Source organism: Notolepis coatsorum (assembly GCF_963971535.1).
Source record: "Notolepis coatsorum genome assembly, chromosome: 7".
Lineage (NCBI taxonomy): Eukaryota > Metazoa > Chordata > Actinopteri > Aulopiformes > Paralepididae > Notolepis > Notolepis coatsorum.
This window is the reverse complement of record NC_140171.1, coordinates 3299158-3316048: the sequence shown is the minus strand read 5'-3', so window position 1 is coordinate 3316048 and position 16891 is coordinate 3299158. Positions and strand designations below refer to the sequence as shown.

At 47.4% G+C, this 16891-nt stretch overlaps 1 protein-coding gene across 1 annotated transcript in view; it reads right to left on the bottom strand.

Annotated features, from left to right (window-relative positions):
• vps54 (VPS54 subunit of GARP complex) overlaps positions 1–16891 on the bottom strand; it is a gene marked incomplete at its 3' end in the record, with an annotated part of 139366 nt that overhangs the window by 50515 nt on the left and 71960 nt on the right. Inside the window, exon 9 of the mRNA XM_084319448.1 lies at positions 5577–5684. Within this exon, the coding sequence (XP_084175574.1) occupies positions 5577–5684 (108 nt within the window). The remainder of the gene's footprint in view (positions 1–5576; positions 5685–16891) is intronic.

Below are 16891 nucleotides of genomic sequence, written 5' to 3'. Positions count from 1 at the left end.
CACCAGACAACCGCTTTACCTCCTGAGGCACTGTTTAACCTTAACCTTCTGATTACCAGATGACCTGCTCTACCTACTGAGACACTGTCTAACCTTAACCTTCTGATTACCAGACGACCGCTCTACCTACTGAGACACTGTCTAACCTTAACCTTCTGATTACCAGACGACCAGCTCTACCTCCTGAGCCACTGTCTAACCCTAACGTTCTGATTACCAGACGACCAGCTCTACCTCCTGAGCCACTGTCTAACCCTAACGTTCTGATTACCAGACGACCAGCTCTACCTCCTGAGACACTGTCTAACCCTAACCTTCTGATTACCAGACGACCTGCTCTACCTCCTGAGACACTGTCTAACCCTAACCTTCTGATTACCAGACGACCAGCTCTACCTCCTGAGACACTGTCTAACTCTAACCTTCTGATTACCAGACAACCAGCTCTACCTCCTGAGACACTGTCTAACCCTAACCTTCTGATTACCAGACGACCAGCTCTACCTACTGAGACACTGTCTAACACTAACCTTCTGATTACCAGACGACCGCTCTACCTCCTGAGCCACTGTCTAACACTAACCTTCTGATTACCAGACGACCGCTCTACCTCCTGAGACACTGTCTAACACTAACCTTCTGATTACCAGACGACCATCTCTACCTCCTGAGACACTGTCTAACCCTAACCTTCTGATTACCAGACGACCGCTCTACCTCCTGAGACACTGTCTAACACTAACCTTCTGATTACCAGACGACCATCTCTACCTCCTGAGACACTGTCTAACACTAACCTTCTGATTACCAGACGACCATCTCTACCTCCTGAGCCACTGTCTAACTCTAACCTTCTGATTACCAGACGACCAGCTCTACCTCCTGAGCCACTGTCTAACTCTAACCTTCTGATTACCAGACGACCAGCTCTACCTCCTGAGACACTGTCTAACCTTAACCTTCTGATTACCAGACGACCAGCTCTACCTCCTGAGACAGTGTCTAACCTTAACCTTCTGATTACCAGACGACCAGCTCTACCTCCTGAGACACTGTCTAACCCTAACGTTCTGATTACCAGACGACCAGCTCTACCTCCTGAGCCACTGTCTAACCTTAACCTTCTGATTACCAGACGACCGCTCTACCTCCTGAGCCACTGTCTAACCCTAACCTTCTGATTACCAGACGACCGCTCTACCTCCTGAGCCACTGTCTAACACTAACCTTCTGATTACCAGACGACCGCTCTACCTCCTGAGCCACTGTCTAACTCTAACCTTCTGATTACCAGACGACCAGCTCTACCTCCTGAGCCACTGTCTAACCTTAACCTTCTGATTACCAGACGACCAGCTCTACCTCCTGAGCCACTGTCTAACCTTAACCTTCTGATTACCAGACGACCAGCTCTACCTCCTGAGCCACTGTCTAACTCTAACCTTCTGATTACCAGACGACCGCTCTACCTCCTGAGACACTGTCTAACCCTAACCTTCTGATTACCAGACGACCGCTCTACCACCTGAGCCACTGTCTAACCCTAACCTTCTGATTACCAGACGACCAGCTCTACCTCCTGAGCCACTGTCTAACCTTAACCTTCTGATTACCAGACGACCGCTCTACCTCCTGAGCCACTGTCTAACCCTAACGTTCTGATTACCAGACGACCAGCTCTACCTCCTGAGCCACTGTCTAACGCTAACCTTCTGATTACCAGACGACCAGCTCTACCTGCTGAGACACTGTCTAACCCTAACCTTCTGATTACCAGACGACCAGCTCTACCTCCTGAGCCACTGTCTAACCTTAACCTTCTGATTACCAGACGACCAGCTCTACCTCCTGAGACACTGTCTAACTCTAACCTTCTGATTACCAGACGACCATCTCTACCTCCTGAGACACTGTCTAACCCTAACCTTCTGATTACCAGACGACCGCTCTACCTCCTGAGACACTGTCTAACCTTAACCTTCTGATTACCAGACGACCGCTCTACCTCCTGAGACACTGTCTAACACTAACCTTCTGATTACCAGACGACCGCTCTACCTCCTGAGCCACTGTCTAACCCTAACCTTCTGATTACCAGACGACCGCTCTACCTCCTGAGACACTGTCTAACTCTAACCTTCTGATTACCAGACGACCGCTCTACCTCCTGAGCCACTGTCTAACACTAACCTTCTGATTACCAGACGACCATCTCTACCTCCTGAGACACTGTCTAACACTAACCTTCTGATTACCAGACGACCATCTCTACCTCCTGAGCCACTGTCTAACTCTAACCTTCTGATTACCAGACGACCATCTCTACCTCCTGAGACACTGTCTAACACTAACCTTCTGATTACCAGACGACCGCTCTACCTCCTGAGCCACTGTCTAACCCTAACCTTCTGATTACCAGACGACCGCTCTACCTCCTGAGACACTGTCTAACACTAACCTTCTGATTACCAGACGACCATCTCTACCTCCTGAGACACTGTCTAACACTAACCTTCTGATTACCAGACGACCATCTCTACCTCCTGAGCCACTGTCTAACTCTAACCTTCTGATTACCAGACGACCAGCTCTACCTCCTGAGCCACTGTCTAACTCTAACCTTCTGATTACCAGACGACCAGCTCTACCTCCTGAGACACTGTCTAACCTTAACCTTCTGATTACCAGACGACCAGCTCTACCTCCTGAGACAGTGTCTAACCTTAACCTTCTGATTACCAGACGACCAGCTCTACCTCCTGAGACACTGTCTAACCCTAACGTTCTGATTACCAGACGACCAGCTCTACCTCCTGAGCCACTGTCTAACCTTAACCTTCTGATTACCAGACGACCGCTCTACCTCCTGAGCCACTGTCTAACCCTAACCTTCTGATTACCAGACGACCGCTCTACCTCCTGAGCCACTGTCTAACACTAACCTTCTGATTACCAGACGACCGCTCTACCTCCTGAGCCACTGTCTAACTCTAACCTTCTGATTACCAGACGACCAGCTCTACCTCCTGAGCCACTGTCTAACCTTAACCTTCTGATTACCAGACGACCAGCTCTACCTCCTGAGCCACTGTCTAACCTTAACCTTCTGATTACCAGACGACCAGCTCTACCTCCTGAGCCACTGTCTAACTCTAACCTTCTGATTACCAGACGACCGCTCTACCTCCTGAGACACTGTCTAACCCTAACCTTCTGATTACCAGACGACCGCTCTACCTCCTGAGACACTGTCTAACCCTAACCTTCTGATTACCAGACGACCGCTCTACCACCTGAGCCACTGTCTAACCCTAACCTTCTGATTACCAGACGACCAGCTCTACCTCCTGAGCCACTGTCTAACCTTAACCTTCTGATTACCAGACGACCGCTCTACCTCCTGAGCCACTGTCTAACCCTAACGTTCTGATTACCAGACGACCAGCTCTACCTCCTGAGCCACTGTCTAACGCTAACCTTCTGATTACCAGACGACCAGCTCTACCTGCTGAGACACTGTCTAACCCTAACCTTCTGATTACCAGACGACCAGCTCTACCTCCTGAGCCACTGTCTAACCTTAACCTTCTGATTACCAGACGACCAGCTCTACCTCCTGAGCCACTGTCTAACCCTAACCTTCTGATTACCAGACGACCAGCTCTACCTCCTGAGCCACTGTCTAACCCTAACGTTCTGATTACCAGACGACCAGCTCTACCTCCTGAGCCACTGTCTAACTCTAACCTTCTGATTACCAGACGACCAGCTCTACCTCCTGAGACACTGTCTAACTCTAACCTTCTGATTACCAGACGACCGCTCTACCTCCTGAGACACTGTCTAACTCTAACCTTCTGATTACCAGACGACCGCTCTACCTCCTGAGCCACTGTCTAACCTTAACCTTCTGATTACCAGACGACCAGCTCTACCTACTGAGACACTGTCTAACACTAACCTTCTGATTACCAGACGACCGCTCTACCTCCTGAGACACTGTCTAACCTTAACCTTCTGATTACCAGACGACCAGCTCTACCTCCTGAGACACTGTCTAACCTTAACCTTCTGATTACCAGACGACCAGCTCTACCTCCTGAGACACTGTCTAACCTTAACCTAAGGCTAAACACAGCACAGAGACCGCTCTGATCAAGGTAACTAATGACCTCCTCATGGCTGCTGATGCTGGCAACATCAACATCCTCATCCTCCTGGACCTCTCAGCTGCTTTTGACACCATTTCACACTCACACCTCCTAGGCCGTCTGGGAAGTGTCCTTGGCCTCACTGTCCTGGTTCACCTACTACCTGACCAACAGGTGGCAGTATGTTTCCCTCTGGGGGGGGGGTCCAGGTCAGCTCCAGGCAGCACCTGTTAACCAGGGTGTTCCCCAGGGTTCGGTGCTAGGTCCACTCCTTTTTACCATCTACCTCCTCCCACTCGGTGCTCCCTGTGCACTACGGGATCCATTTCAAAAACCTCCTACTCACCTTCAAAGCACTCCACAATCTAGCCCCCCATCTACACAGGGATTAAAGCAAAAAAAAAATCTCCTGACTGAACTTTTTTTCAGGCCAAGTCATATTCTTATTTTAACTTCCACTGTATTTATTTTTTTATTATAGCGTTAACGTTTTAAGGGAGCCTACTTGTTTCGGTTTCGTCGATAATCCAATGTACAGTTACCCCCCCCCCCCCCCCCTCCCACCCAAACACCTCCAATGTACAGTTCCCCCCCCCCTCCACCCAACCACCTCCAATGTACAGTTTCTTCGTCAAATGTATATACTCTTTTTTTAGACTCTTTTTGTATCACAAACAGTACTGTATTTGTAAATCTGGTATGTCATAAATGTATAGATGTAGCAGTACTGTCTATCTGTATGTCATGTATGTCATATATGTTATGATGAATTGAAAATGGGGGACCCTGATTGTGTGTATTGAGCTGTACTGTATTGTACCCATTCTGCAATCTGTTAATAACAATCAATCAATCAATCAATCAATCAATATTTAACAAATTGCAGAATGGGTACAATACAGTACGGCTCAATACACACAATTGTTAAGGGGATGCAGACCAGAGAAAGACGTTCGTCTTGTTTACATCAGGGTCCCCCATTTTCAATTCATAGTGACATACATGACATACTACAGGTATATAGTAATGTTACATTTGTGACATACGATATGCAAATATACAGTACTGTTACCCATAGATCCTAACAGAGATTATACATATGATGGGGAGGAGACTGTACATTAGGAGGGGGTGGGTGGGAGAAAATATACAGTACTGTTACCCATAGATCCTAACAGAGATTATATACATATGGGGAGGAGACTGTACATTAGCAGGGCTGTACGCTAAGCTTTTTCACTAGGGGCACACTTGGCCCTAAATGAGAAATGTATAGCCGTTTATAGAGATCTATGCCAATTAATGTTTTATGTATATCCAGGACTTTTTATTTTTTTATAAGAATTGAGAGGTATTTGTATATGTGACCTTTATTTTGAAAACCGTGTTGTACACCACACCCCCCCTCCATCCCCAGCCTCCTACCTGCGTGACGATGCCCTTGACGGCCAGAATCATCTCCTCGTTGTAGATGTCCAGGAAGTCCAGCTTCCTCTGTCTCAGCAGCCCGAACACCAGGGACTCCAGGCGGTCCTGAGAGAGAGAGAGAGCGAGAGAGCGAGAGAGCGAGAGAGAGAGAGAGACAGGTCAGTGACCGAGGCGTTTATTCTAGCAAATAAGAACGTATGTTTGACCCTGGTGGTTTGGCTGCTCTGCTCCTCACAACAAGAGTGTGTAGAGATGGATGCTGCCATCAGAGAGGAGGAGGAGGAGGAGGATGAGAGGAGGGCGCTTGGAGGAATGGTTTGCGTTCCGCTCGTAGCCTATTAAATAATAATAATAACGAAAGGGCCAAGCCGCTATTTCTCCCATATGGGCACTGGTGGGTGGCTAACCGCGGTAGTAGTAGCGATGCAGTGAAGGCGCAGCAGATCAGATCGCTTATAAAAATCCCTTCCCGCGAATTGAGGAATAATAATTCTCTCTCTCTCTCTCTCTCTCTCTCAGTAGTAAGTATCTAGTGGACCTTCTCTATGACCTGAGTGACAGTAGTGAGTATCTAGTGGACCTTCTCCAGGACCTGAGTGACAGTAGTGAGTATCTAGTGGACCTTCTCTATGACCTGAGTGACAGTAGTAAGTATCTAGTGGACCTTCTCTATGACCTGAGTGACAGTAGTGAGTATCTAGTGGACCTTCTCCAGGACCTGAGTGACAGTAGTGAGTATCTAGTGGACCTTCTCTATGACCTGAGTGACAGTAGTGAGTATCTAGTGGACCTTCTCTATGACCTGAGTGACAGTAGAGAGTATCTAGTGGACCTTCTCTATGACCTGAGTGACAGTAGTGAGTATCTAGTGGACCTTCTCCAGGACCTGAGTGACAGTAGTAAGTATCTAGTGGACCTTCTCTATGACCTGAGTGACAGTAGTGAGTATCTAGTGGACCTTCTCCAGGACCTGAGTGACAGTAGTGAGTATCTAGTGGACCTTCTCCAGGACCTGAGTGACAGTAGTGAGTATCTAGTGGACCTTCTCCAGGACCTGAGTGACAGTAGTGAGTATCTAGTGGACCTTCTCCAGGACCTGAGTGACAGTAGTGAGTATCTAGTGGACCTTCTCCAGGACCTGAGTGACAGTAGTGAGTATCTAGTGGACCTTCTCCAGGACCTGAGTGACAGTAGTGAGTATCTAGTGGACCTTCTCCAGGACCTGAGTGACAGTAGTGAGTATCTAGTGGACCTTCTCTATGACCTGAGTGACAGTAGTGAGTATCTAGTGGACCTTCTCTATGACCTGAGTGACAGTAGTGAGTATCTAGTGGACCTTCTCTATGACCTGAGTGACAGTAGTGAGTATCTAGTGGACCTTCTCTATGACCTGAGTGACAGTAGTGAGTATCTAGTGGACCTTCTCTATGACCCGAGTGACAGTAGTGAGTATCTAGTGGACCTTCTCCAGGACCTGAGTGACAGTAGTGAGTATCTAGTGGACCTTCTCTATGACCTGAGTGACAGTAGTGAGTATCTAGTGGACCTTCTCTATGACCTGAGTGACAGTAGTGAGTATCTAGTGGACCTTCTCTATGACCTGAGTGACAGTAGTAAGTATCTAGTGGACCTTCTCCAGGACCTGAGTGACAGTAGTGAGTATCTAGTGGACCTTCTCCAGGACCTGAGTGACAGTAGTGAGTATCTAGTGGACCTTCTCTATGACCTGAGTGACAGTAGTGAGTATCTAGTGGACCTTCTCCAGGACCTGAGTGACAGTAGTGAGTATCTAGTGGACCTTCTCCAGGACCTGAGTGACAGTAGTGAGTATCTAGTGGACCTTCTCCAGGACCTGAGTGACAGTAGTGAGTATCTAGTGGACCTTCTCTATGACCTGAGTGACAGTAGTGAGTATCTAGTGGACCTTCTCCAGGACCTGAGTGACAGTAGTGAGTATCTAGTGGACCTTCTCTATGACCTGAGTGACAGTAGTGAGTATCTAGTGGACCTTCTCTATGACCTGAGTGACAGTAGTGAGTATCTAGTGGACCTTCTCCAGGACCTGAGTGACAGTAGTGAGTATCTAGTGGACCTTCTCTATGACCTGAGTGACAGTAGTGAGTATCTAGTGGACCTTCTCCAGGACCTGAGTGACAGTAGTGAGTATCTAGTGGACCTTCTCCAGGACCTGAGTGACAGTAGTGAGTATCTAGTGGACCTTCTCTATGACCTGAGTGACAGTAGTGAGTATCTAGTGGACCTTCTCTATGACCTGAGTGACAGTAGTGAGTATCTAGTGGACCTTCTCCAGGACCTGAGTGACAGTAGTGAGTATCTAGTGGACCTTCTCTATGACCTGAGTGACAGTAGTGAGTATCTAGTGGACCTTCTCCAGGACCTGAGTGACAGTAGTGAGTATCTAGTGGACCTTCTCTATGACCTGAGTGACAGTAGTGAGTATCTAGTGGACCTTCTCTATGACCTGAGTGACAGTAGTGAGTATCTAGTGGACCTTCTCTATGACCTGAGTGACAGTAGTGAGTATCTAGTGGACCTTCTCTATGACCTGAGTGACAGTAGTGAGTATCTAGTGGACCTTCTCCAGGACCTGAGTGACAGTAGTGAGTATCTAGTGGACCTTCTCCAGGACCTGAGTGACAGTAGTGAGTATCTAGTGGACCTTCTCTATGACCTGAGTGACAGTAGTGAGTATCTAGTGGACCTTCTCTATGACCTGAGTGACAGTAGTGAGTATCTAGTGGACCTTCTCTATGACCTGAGTGACAGTAGTGAGTATCTAGTGGACCTTCTCCAGGACCTGAGTGACAGTAGTGAGTATCTAGTGGACCTTCTCCAGGACCTGAGTGACAGTAGTAAGTATCTAGTGGACCTTCTCCAGGACCTGAGTGACAGTAGTAAGTATCTAGTGGACCTTCTCCAGGACCTGAGTGACAGTAGTGAGTATCTAGTGGACCTTCTCCAGGACCTGAGTGACAGTAGTGAGTATCTAGTGGACCTTCTCCAGGACCTGAGTGACAGTAGTAAGTATCTAGTGGACCTTCTCCAGGACCTGAGTGACAGTAGTAAGTATCTAGTGGACCTTCTCCAGGACCTGAGTGACAGTAGTGAGTATCTAGTGGACCTTCTCCAGGACCTGAGTGACAGTAGTGAGTATCTAGTGGACCTTCTCCAGGACCTGAGTGACAGTAGTGAGTATCTAATGGACCTTCTCTATGACCTGAGTGACAGTAGTGAGTATCTAGTGGACCTTCTCTATGACCTGAGTGACAGTAGTGAGTATCTAGTGGACCTTCTCTATGACCTGAGTGACAGTAGTGAGTATCTAGTGGACCTTCTCTATGACCTGAGTGACAGTAGTGAGTATCTAGTGGACCTTCTCTATGACCTGAGTGACAGTAGTGAGTATCTAGTGGACCTTCTCCATGACCTGAGTGACAGTAGTGAGTATCTAGTGGACCTTCTCCAGGACCTGAGTGACAGTAGTAAGTATCTAGTGGACCTTCTCTATGACCTGAGTGACAGTAGTGAGTATCTAGTGGACCTTCTCCAGGACCTGAGTGACAGTAGTAAGTATCTAGTGGACCTTCTCTATGACCTGAGTGACAGTAGTGAGTATCTAGTGGACCTTCTCTATGACCTGAGTGACAGTAGTGAGTATCTAGTGGACCTTCTCTATGACCTGAGTGACAGTAGTGAGTATCTAGTGGACCTTCTCTATGACCTGAGTGACAGTAGTGAGTATCTAGTGGACCTTCTCCAGGACCTGAGTGACAGTAGTGAGTATCTAGTGGACCTTCTCCAGGACCTGAGTGACAGTAGTGAGTATCTAGTGGACCTTCTCCAGGACCTGAGTGACAGTAGTGAGTATCTAGTGGACCTTCTCTATGACCTGAGTGACAGTAGTAAGTATCTAATGGACCTTCTCTATGACCTGAGTGACAGTAGTGAGTATCTAGTGGACCTTCTCCAGGACCTGAGTGACAGTAGTGAGTATCTAGTGGACCTTCTCTATGACCTGAGTGACAGTAGTGAGTATCTAGTGGACCTTCTCTATGACCTGAGTGACAGTAGTGAGTATCTAGTGGACCTTCTCTATGACCTGAGTGACAGTAGTGAGTATCTAGTGGACCTTCTCTATGACCTGAGTGACAGTAGTGAGTATCTAGTGGACCTTCTCTATGACCTGAGTGACAGTAGTGAGTATCTAGTGGACCTTCTCCAGGACCTGAGTGACAGTAGTGAGTATCTAGTGGACCTTCTCCAGGACCTGAGTGACAGTAGTGAGTATCTAGTGGACCTTCTCTATGACCTGAGTGACAGTAGTAAGTATCTAGTGGACCTTCTCTATGACCTGAGTGACAGTAGTGAGTATCTAGTGGACCTTCTCTATGACCTGAGTGACAGTAGTGAGTATCTAGTGGACCTTCTCCAGGACCTGAGTGACAGTAGTGAGTATCTAGTGGACCTTCTCCAGGACCTGAGTGACAGTAGTGAGTATCTAGTGGACCTTCTCTATGACCTGAGTGACAGTAGTGAGTATCTAGTGGACCTTCTCCAGGACCTGAGTGACAGTAGTGAGTATCTAGTGGACCTTCTCTATGACCTGAGTGACAGTAGTGAGTATCTAGTGGACCTTCTCCAGGACCTGAGTGACAGTAGTGAGTATCTAGTGGACCTTCTCCAGGACCTGAGTGACAGTAGTGAGTATCTAGTGGACCTTCTCCAGGACCTGAGTGACAGTAGTGAGTATCTAGTGGACCTTCTCCAGGACCTGAGTGACAGTAGTAAGTATCTAGTGGACCTTCTCTATGACCTGAGTGACAGTAGTGAGTATCTAGTGGACCTTCTCTATGACCTGAGTGACAGTAGTGAGTATCTAGTGGACCTTCTCCAGGACCTGAGTGACAGTAGTGAGTATCTAGTGGACCTTCTCTATGACCTGAGTGACAGTAGTAAGTATCTAGTGGACCTTCTCCAGGACCTGAGTGACAGTAGTAAGTATCTAGTGGACCTTCTCTATGACCTGAGTGACAGTAGTGAGTATCTAGTGGACCTTCTCTATGACCTGAGTGACAGTAGTGAGTATCTAGTGGACCTTCTCTATGACCTGAGTGACAGTAGTAAGTATCTAGTGGACCTTCTCTATGACCTGAGTGACAGTAGTGAGTATCTAGTGGACCTTCTCTATGACCTGAGTGACAGTAGTAAGTATCTAGTGGACCTTCTCTATGACCTGAGTGACAGTAGTGAGTATCTAGTGGACCTTCTCTATGACCTGAGTGACAGTAGTGAGTATCTAGTGGACCTTCTCTATGACCTGAGTGACAGTAGTGAGTATCTAGTGGACCTTCTCCAGGACCTGAGTGACAGTAGTGAGTATCTAGTGGACCTTCTCTATGACCTGAGTGACAGTAGTGAGTATCTAGTGGACCTTCTCTATGACCTGAGTGACAGTAGTGAGTATCTAGTGGACCTTCTCTATGACCTGAGTGACAGTAGTGAGTATCTAGTGGACCTTCTCTATGACCTGAGTGACAGTAGTGAGTATCTAGTGGACCTTCTCTATGACCTGAGTGACAGTAGTGAGTATCTAGTGGACCTTCTCCAGGACCTGAGTGACAGTAGTGAGTATCTAGTGGACCTTCTCTATGACCTGAGTGACAGTAGTAAGTATCTAGTGGACCTTCTCCAGGACCTGAGTGACAGTAGTGAGTATCTAGTGGACCTTCTCCAGGACCTGAGTGACAGTAGTGAGTATCTAGTGGACCTTCTCCAGGACCTGAGTGACAGTAGTGAGTATCTAATGGACCTTCTCTATGACCTGAGTGACAGTAGTGAGTATCTAGTGGACCTTCTCTATGACCTGAGTGACAGTAGTGAGTATCTAGTGGACCTTCTCTATGACCTGAGTGACAGTAGTAAGTATCTAGTGGACCTTCTCTATGACCTGAGTGACAGTAGTGAGTATCTAGTGGACCTTCTCCAGGACCTGAGTGACAGTAGTGAGTATCTAGTGGACCTTCTCCAGGACCTGAGTGACAGTAGTGAGTATCTAGTGGACCTTCTCCAGGACCTGAGTGACAGTAGTGAGTATCTAGTGGACCTTCTCTATGACCTGAGTGACAGTAGTGAGTATCTAGTGGACCTTCTCTATGACCTGAGTGACAGTAGTGAGTATCTAGTGGACCTTCTCTATGACCTGAGTGACAGTAGTGAGTATCTAGTGGACCTTCTCTATGACCTGAGTGACAGTAGTGAGTATCTAGTGGACCTTCTCCAGGACCTGAGTGACAGTAGTGAGTATCTAGTGGACCTTCTCTATGACCTGAGTGACAGTAGTGAGTATCTAGTGGACCTTCTCCAGGACCTGAGTGACAGTAGTGAGTATCTAGTGGACCTTCTCCAGGACCTGAGTGACAGTAGTGAGTATCTAGTGGACCTTCTCTATGACCTGAGTGACAGTAGTGAGTATCTAGTGGACCTTCTCTATGACCTGAGTGACAGTAGTGAGTATCTAGTGGACCTTCTCCAGGACCTGAGTGACAGTAGTGAGTATCTAGTGGACCTTCTCCAGGACCTGAGTGACAGTAGTAGTATCTAGTGGACCTTCTCTATGACCTGAGTGACAGTAGTGAGTATCTAGTGGACCTTCTCCAGGACCTGAGTGACAGTAGTAAGTATCTAGTGGACCTTCTCTATGACCTGAGTGACAGTAGTGAGTATCTAGTGGACCTTCTCCAGGACCTGAGTGACAGTAGTGAGTATCTAGTGGACCTTCTCTATGACCTGAGTGACAGTAGTGAGTATCTAGTGGACCTTCTCTATGACCTGAGTGACAGTAGTGAGTATCTAGTGGACCTTCTCCAGGACCTGAGTGACAGTAGTGAGTATCTAGTGGACCTTCTCTATGACCTGAGTGACAGTAGTGAGTATCTAGTGGACCTTCTCCAGGACCTGAGTGACAGTAGTGAGTATCTAGTGGACCTTCTCTATGACCTGAGTGACAGTAGTGAGTATCTAGTGGACCTTCTCTATGACCTGAGTGACAGTAGTGAGTATCTAGTGGACCTTCTCTATGACCTGAGTGACAGTAGTGAGTATCTAGTGGACCTTCTCTAGGACCTGAGTGACAGTAGTGAGTATCTAGTGGACCTTCTCCAGGACCTGAGTGACAGTAGTGAGTATCTAGTGGACCTTCTCCAGGACCTGAGTGACAGTAGTGAGTATCTAGTGGACCTTCTCCAGGACCTGAGTGACAGTAGTGAGTATCTAGTGGACCTTCTCTATGACCTGAGTGACAGTAGTGAGTATCTAGTGGACCTTCTCTATGACCTGAGTGACAGTAGTGAGTATCTAGTGGACCTTCTCTATGACCTGAGTGACAGTAGTGAGTATCTAGTGGACCTTCTCTAGGACCTGAGTGACAGTAGTGAGTATCTAGTGGACCTTCTCCAGGACCTGAGTGACAGTAGTGAGTATCTAGTGGACCTTCTCTAGGACCTGAGTGACAGTAGTGAGTATCTAGTGGACCTTCTCTATGACCTGAGTGACAGTAGTGAGTATCTAGTGGACCTTCTCTATGACCTGAGTGACAGTAGTGAGTATCTAGTGGACCTTCTCTATGACCTGAGTGACAGTAGTGAGTATCTAGTGGACCTTCTCTATGACCTGAGTGACAGTAGTGAGTATCTGAGTGGACCTTCTCTATGACCTGAGTGACAGTAGGGGATATCTAGTGGACCTTCTCTATGACCTGAGTGACAGTAGTGAGTATCTAGTGGACCTTCTCCATGACCTGAGTGACAGTAGTGAGTATCTAGTGGACCTTCTCTATGACCTGAGTGACAGTAGTGAGTATCTAGTGGACCTTCTCTATGACCTGAGTGACAGTAGTGAGTATCTAGTGGACCTTCTCCATTGACCTGAGTGACAGTAGTGAGTATCTAGTGGACCTCTCCCAGGACCTGAGTGACAGTAGTGAGTATCTAGTGGACCTTCTCTTATGACCTGAGTGACAGTAGTGAGTATCTAGTGGACCTTCTCTATGACCTGAGTGACAGTAGTGAGTATCTAGTGGACCTTCTCTATGACCTGAGTGACAGTAGTGAGTATCTAGTGGACCTTCTCTAGGACCTGAGTGACAGTAGTGAGTATCTAGTGGACCTTCTCTATGACCTGAGTGACAGTAGTGAGTATCTAGTGGACCTTCTCTAGGACCTGAGTGACAGTAGTGAGTATCTAGTGGACCTTCTCCATGACCTGAGTGACAGTAGTGAGTATCTAGTGGACCTTCTCCATGACCTGAGTGACAGTAGTGAGTATCTAGTGGACCTTCTCTATGACCTGAGTGACAGTAGTGAGTATCTAGTGGACCTTCTCTTAGGACCTGAGTGACAGTAGTGAGTATCTAGTGGACCTTCTCTATGACCTGAGTGACAGTGTGAGTATCTAGTGGACCTTCTCATGACCTGAGTGACAGTAGTGAGTATCTAGTGGACCTTCTCTATGACCTGAGTGACAGTAGTGAGTATCTAGTGGACCTTCTCCAGGACCTGAGTGACAGTAGTGAGTATCTAGTGGACCTTCTCTATGACCTGAGTGACAGTAGTGAGTATCTAGTGGACCTTCTCCAGGACCTGAGTGACAGTAGTGAGTATCTAGTGGACCTTCTCTATGACCTGAGTGACAGTAGTGAGTATCTAGTGGACCTTCTCTATGACCTGAGTGACCTTATAGTTTCAGTGAGTATCTAGTGGACCTTCTCTATGACCTGAGTGACAGTAGTGAGTATCTAGTGGACCTTCTCCAGGACCTGAGGACAGTAGTGAGTATCTAGTGGACCTTCTCCATGACCTGAGTGACAGTAGTGAGTATCTAGTGGACCTTCTCTAGGACCTGAGTGACAGTAGTGAGTATCTAGTGGACCTTCTCCCTGACCTGAGTGACAGTAGTGAGTATCTAGTGGACCTTCTCTATGACCTGAGTGACAGTAGTGAGTATCTAGTGGACCTTCTCTCATGACCTGAGTGACAGTAGTGAGTATCTAGTGGACCTTCTCCATGACCTGAGTGACAGTAGTGAGTATCTAGTGGACCTTCTCTATGACCTGAGTGACAGTAGTGAGTATCTAGTGGACCTTCTCTATGACCCTGAGTGACAGTAGTGAGTATCTAGTGGACTTCTCTAGGACCTGAGTGACAGTAGTGAGTATCTAGTGGACCTTCCTCTAGGACCTGAGTGACAGTAGTGAGTATCTAGTGGACCTTCTCTATGACCTGAGTGACAGTAGTGAGTATCTAGTGGACCTTCTCTATGACCTGAGTGACAGTAGTGAGTATCTAGTGGACCTTCTCTATGACCTGAGTGACAGTAGTGAGTATCTAGTGGACCTTCTCTATGACCTGAGTGACAGTAGTGAGTATCTAGTGGACCTTCTCTATGACCTGAGTGACAGTAGTGAGTATCTAGTGGACCTTCTCCAGGACCTGAGTGACAGTAGTGAGTATCTAGTGGACCTTCTCTATGACCTGAGTGACAGTAGTGAGTATCTAGTGGACCTTCTCTATGACCTGAGTGACAGTAGTGAGTATCTAGTGGACCTTCTCTAGGACCTGAGTGACAGTAGTGAGTATCTAGTGGACTTCTCTATGACCTGAGTGACAGTAGTGAGTATCTAGTGGACTTCTCTATGACCTGAGTGACAGTAGTGAGTATCTAGTGGACCTTCTCCAGGACCTGAGTGACAGTAGTGAGTATCTAGTGGACCTTCTCTATGACCTGAGTGACAGTATGAGTATCTAGTGGACCTTCTCATGGACCTGAGTGACAGTAGTGAGTATCTAGTGGACCTTCTCCATGACCTGAGTGACAGTAGTGAGTATCTAGTGGACCTTCTCTATGACCTGAGTGACAGTAGTGAGTATCTAGTGGACCTTCTCTATGACCTGAGTGACAGTAGTGAGTATCTAGTGGACTTCTCAATGACCTGAGTGACAGTAGTGAAGTATCTAGTGGACCTTCTCAGGACCTGAGTGACAGTAGTAAGTATCTAGTGGACCTTCTCTATGACCTGAGTGACAGTAGTGAGTATCTAGTGGACCTTCTCTATGACCTGAGTGACAGTAGTGAGTATCTAGTGGACCTTCTCCAGGACCTTGAGTGACAGTAGTGAGTATCTAGTGGACCTTCTCTATGACCTGAGTGACAGTAGTGAGTATCTAGTGGACCTTCTCTATGACCTGAGTGACAGTAGTGAGTATCTAGTGGACCTTCTCTAGGACCTGAGTGACAGTAGTGAGTATCTAGTGGACCTTCTCTATGACCTGAGTGACAGTAGTAAGTATCTAGTGGACCTTCTCCAGGACCTGAGTGACAGTAGTGAGTATCTAGTGGACCTTCTCCAGGACCTGAGTGACAGTAGTGAGTACTATTGGACCTTCTCTATGACCTGAGTGACAGTAGTGAGTATCTAGTGGACCTTCTCTATGACCTGAGTGACAGTAGTGAGTATCTAGTGGACCTTCTCCTAGGACCTGAGTGACAGTAGTGAGTATCTAGTGGACCTTCTCTATGACCTGAGTGACAGTAGTGCAGTATCTAGTGGACCTTCTCAATGACCTGAGTGACATAGTAGAGTATCTAGTGGACCTTCTCCAGGACCTGAGTGACAGTAGTGAGTATCTAGTGGACCTTCTCCTAGACCTGAGTGACAGTAGTGAGTATCTAGTGGACCTTCCTATGACCTGAGTGACAGTAGTGAGTATCTAGTGGACCTTCTCTATGACCTGAGTGACAGTATGTGAGTATCTAGTGGACCTTCTCCAGGACCTGAGTGACAGTAGTGAGTATCTAGTGGACCTTCTCTATGACCTGAGTGACAGTAGTGAGTATCTAGTGGACCTTCTCCAGGACCTGAGTGACAGTAGTGAAGTATCTAGTGGACCTTCTCCAGGACCTGAGTGACAGTAGTGAGTATCTAGTGGACCTTCTCCATGGACCTGAGTGACAGTAGTGAGTATCTAGTGGACCTTCTCTAGGACCTGAGTGACAGTAGTGAGTATCTAGTGGACCCTTCTCTATGACCTGAGTGACAGTAGTGAGTATCTAGTGGACCTCTCCTATGACCTGAGTGACAGTAGTGAGTATCTAGTGGACCTTCTCTATGACCTGAGTGACAGTAGTGAGTATCTAGTGGACCTTCTCTATGGACCTGAGTGACAGTTAGTGAGTATCTAGAGGACCTTCTCTATGACCTGAGTGACAAAGTAGTGAGTATCTAGTGGACCCTTCTC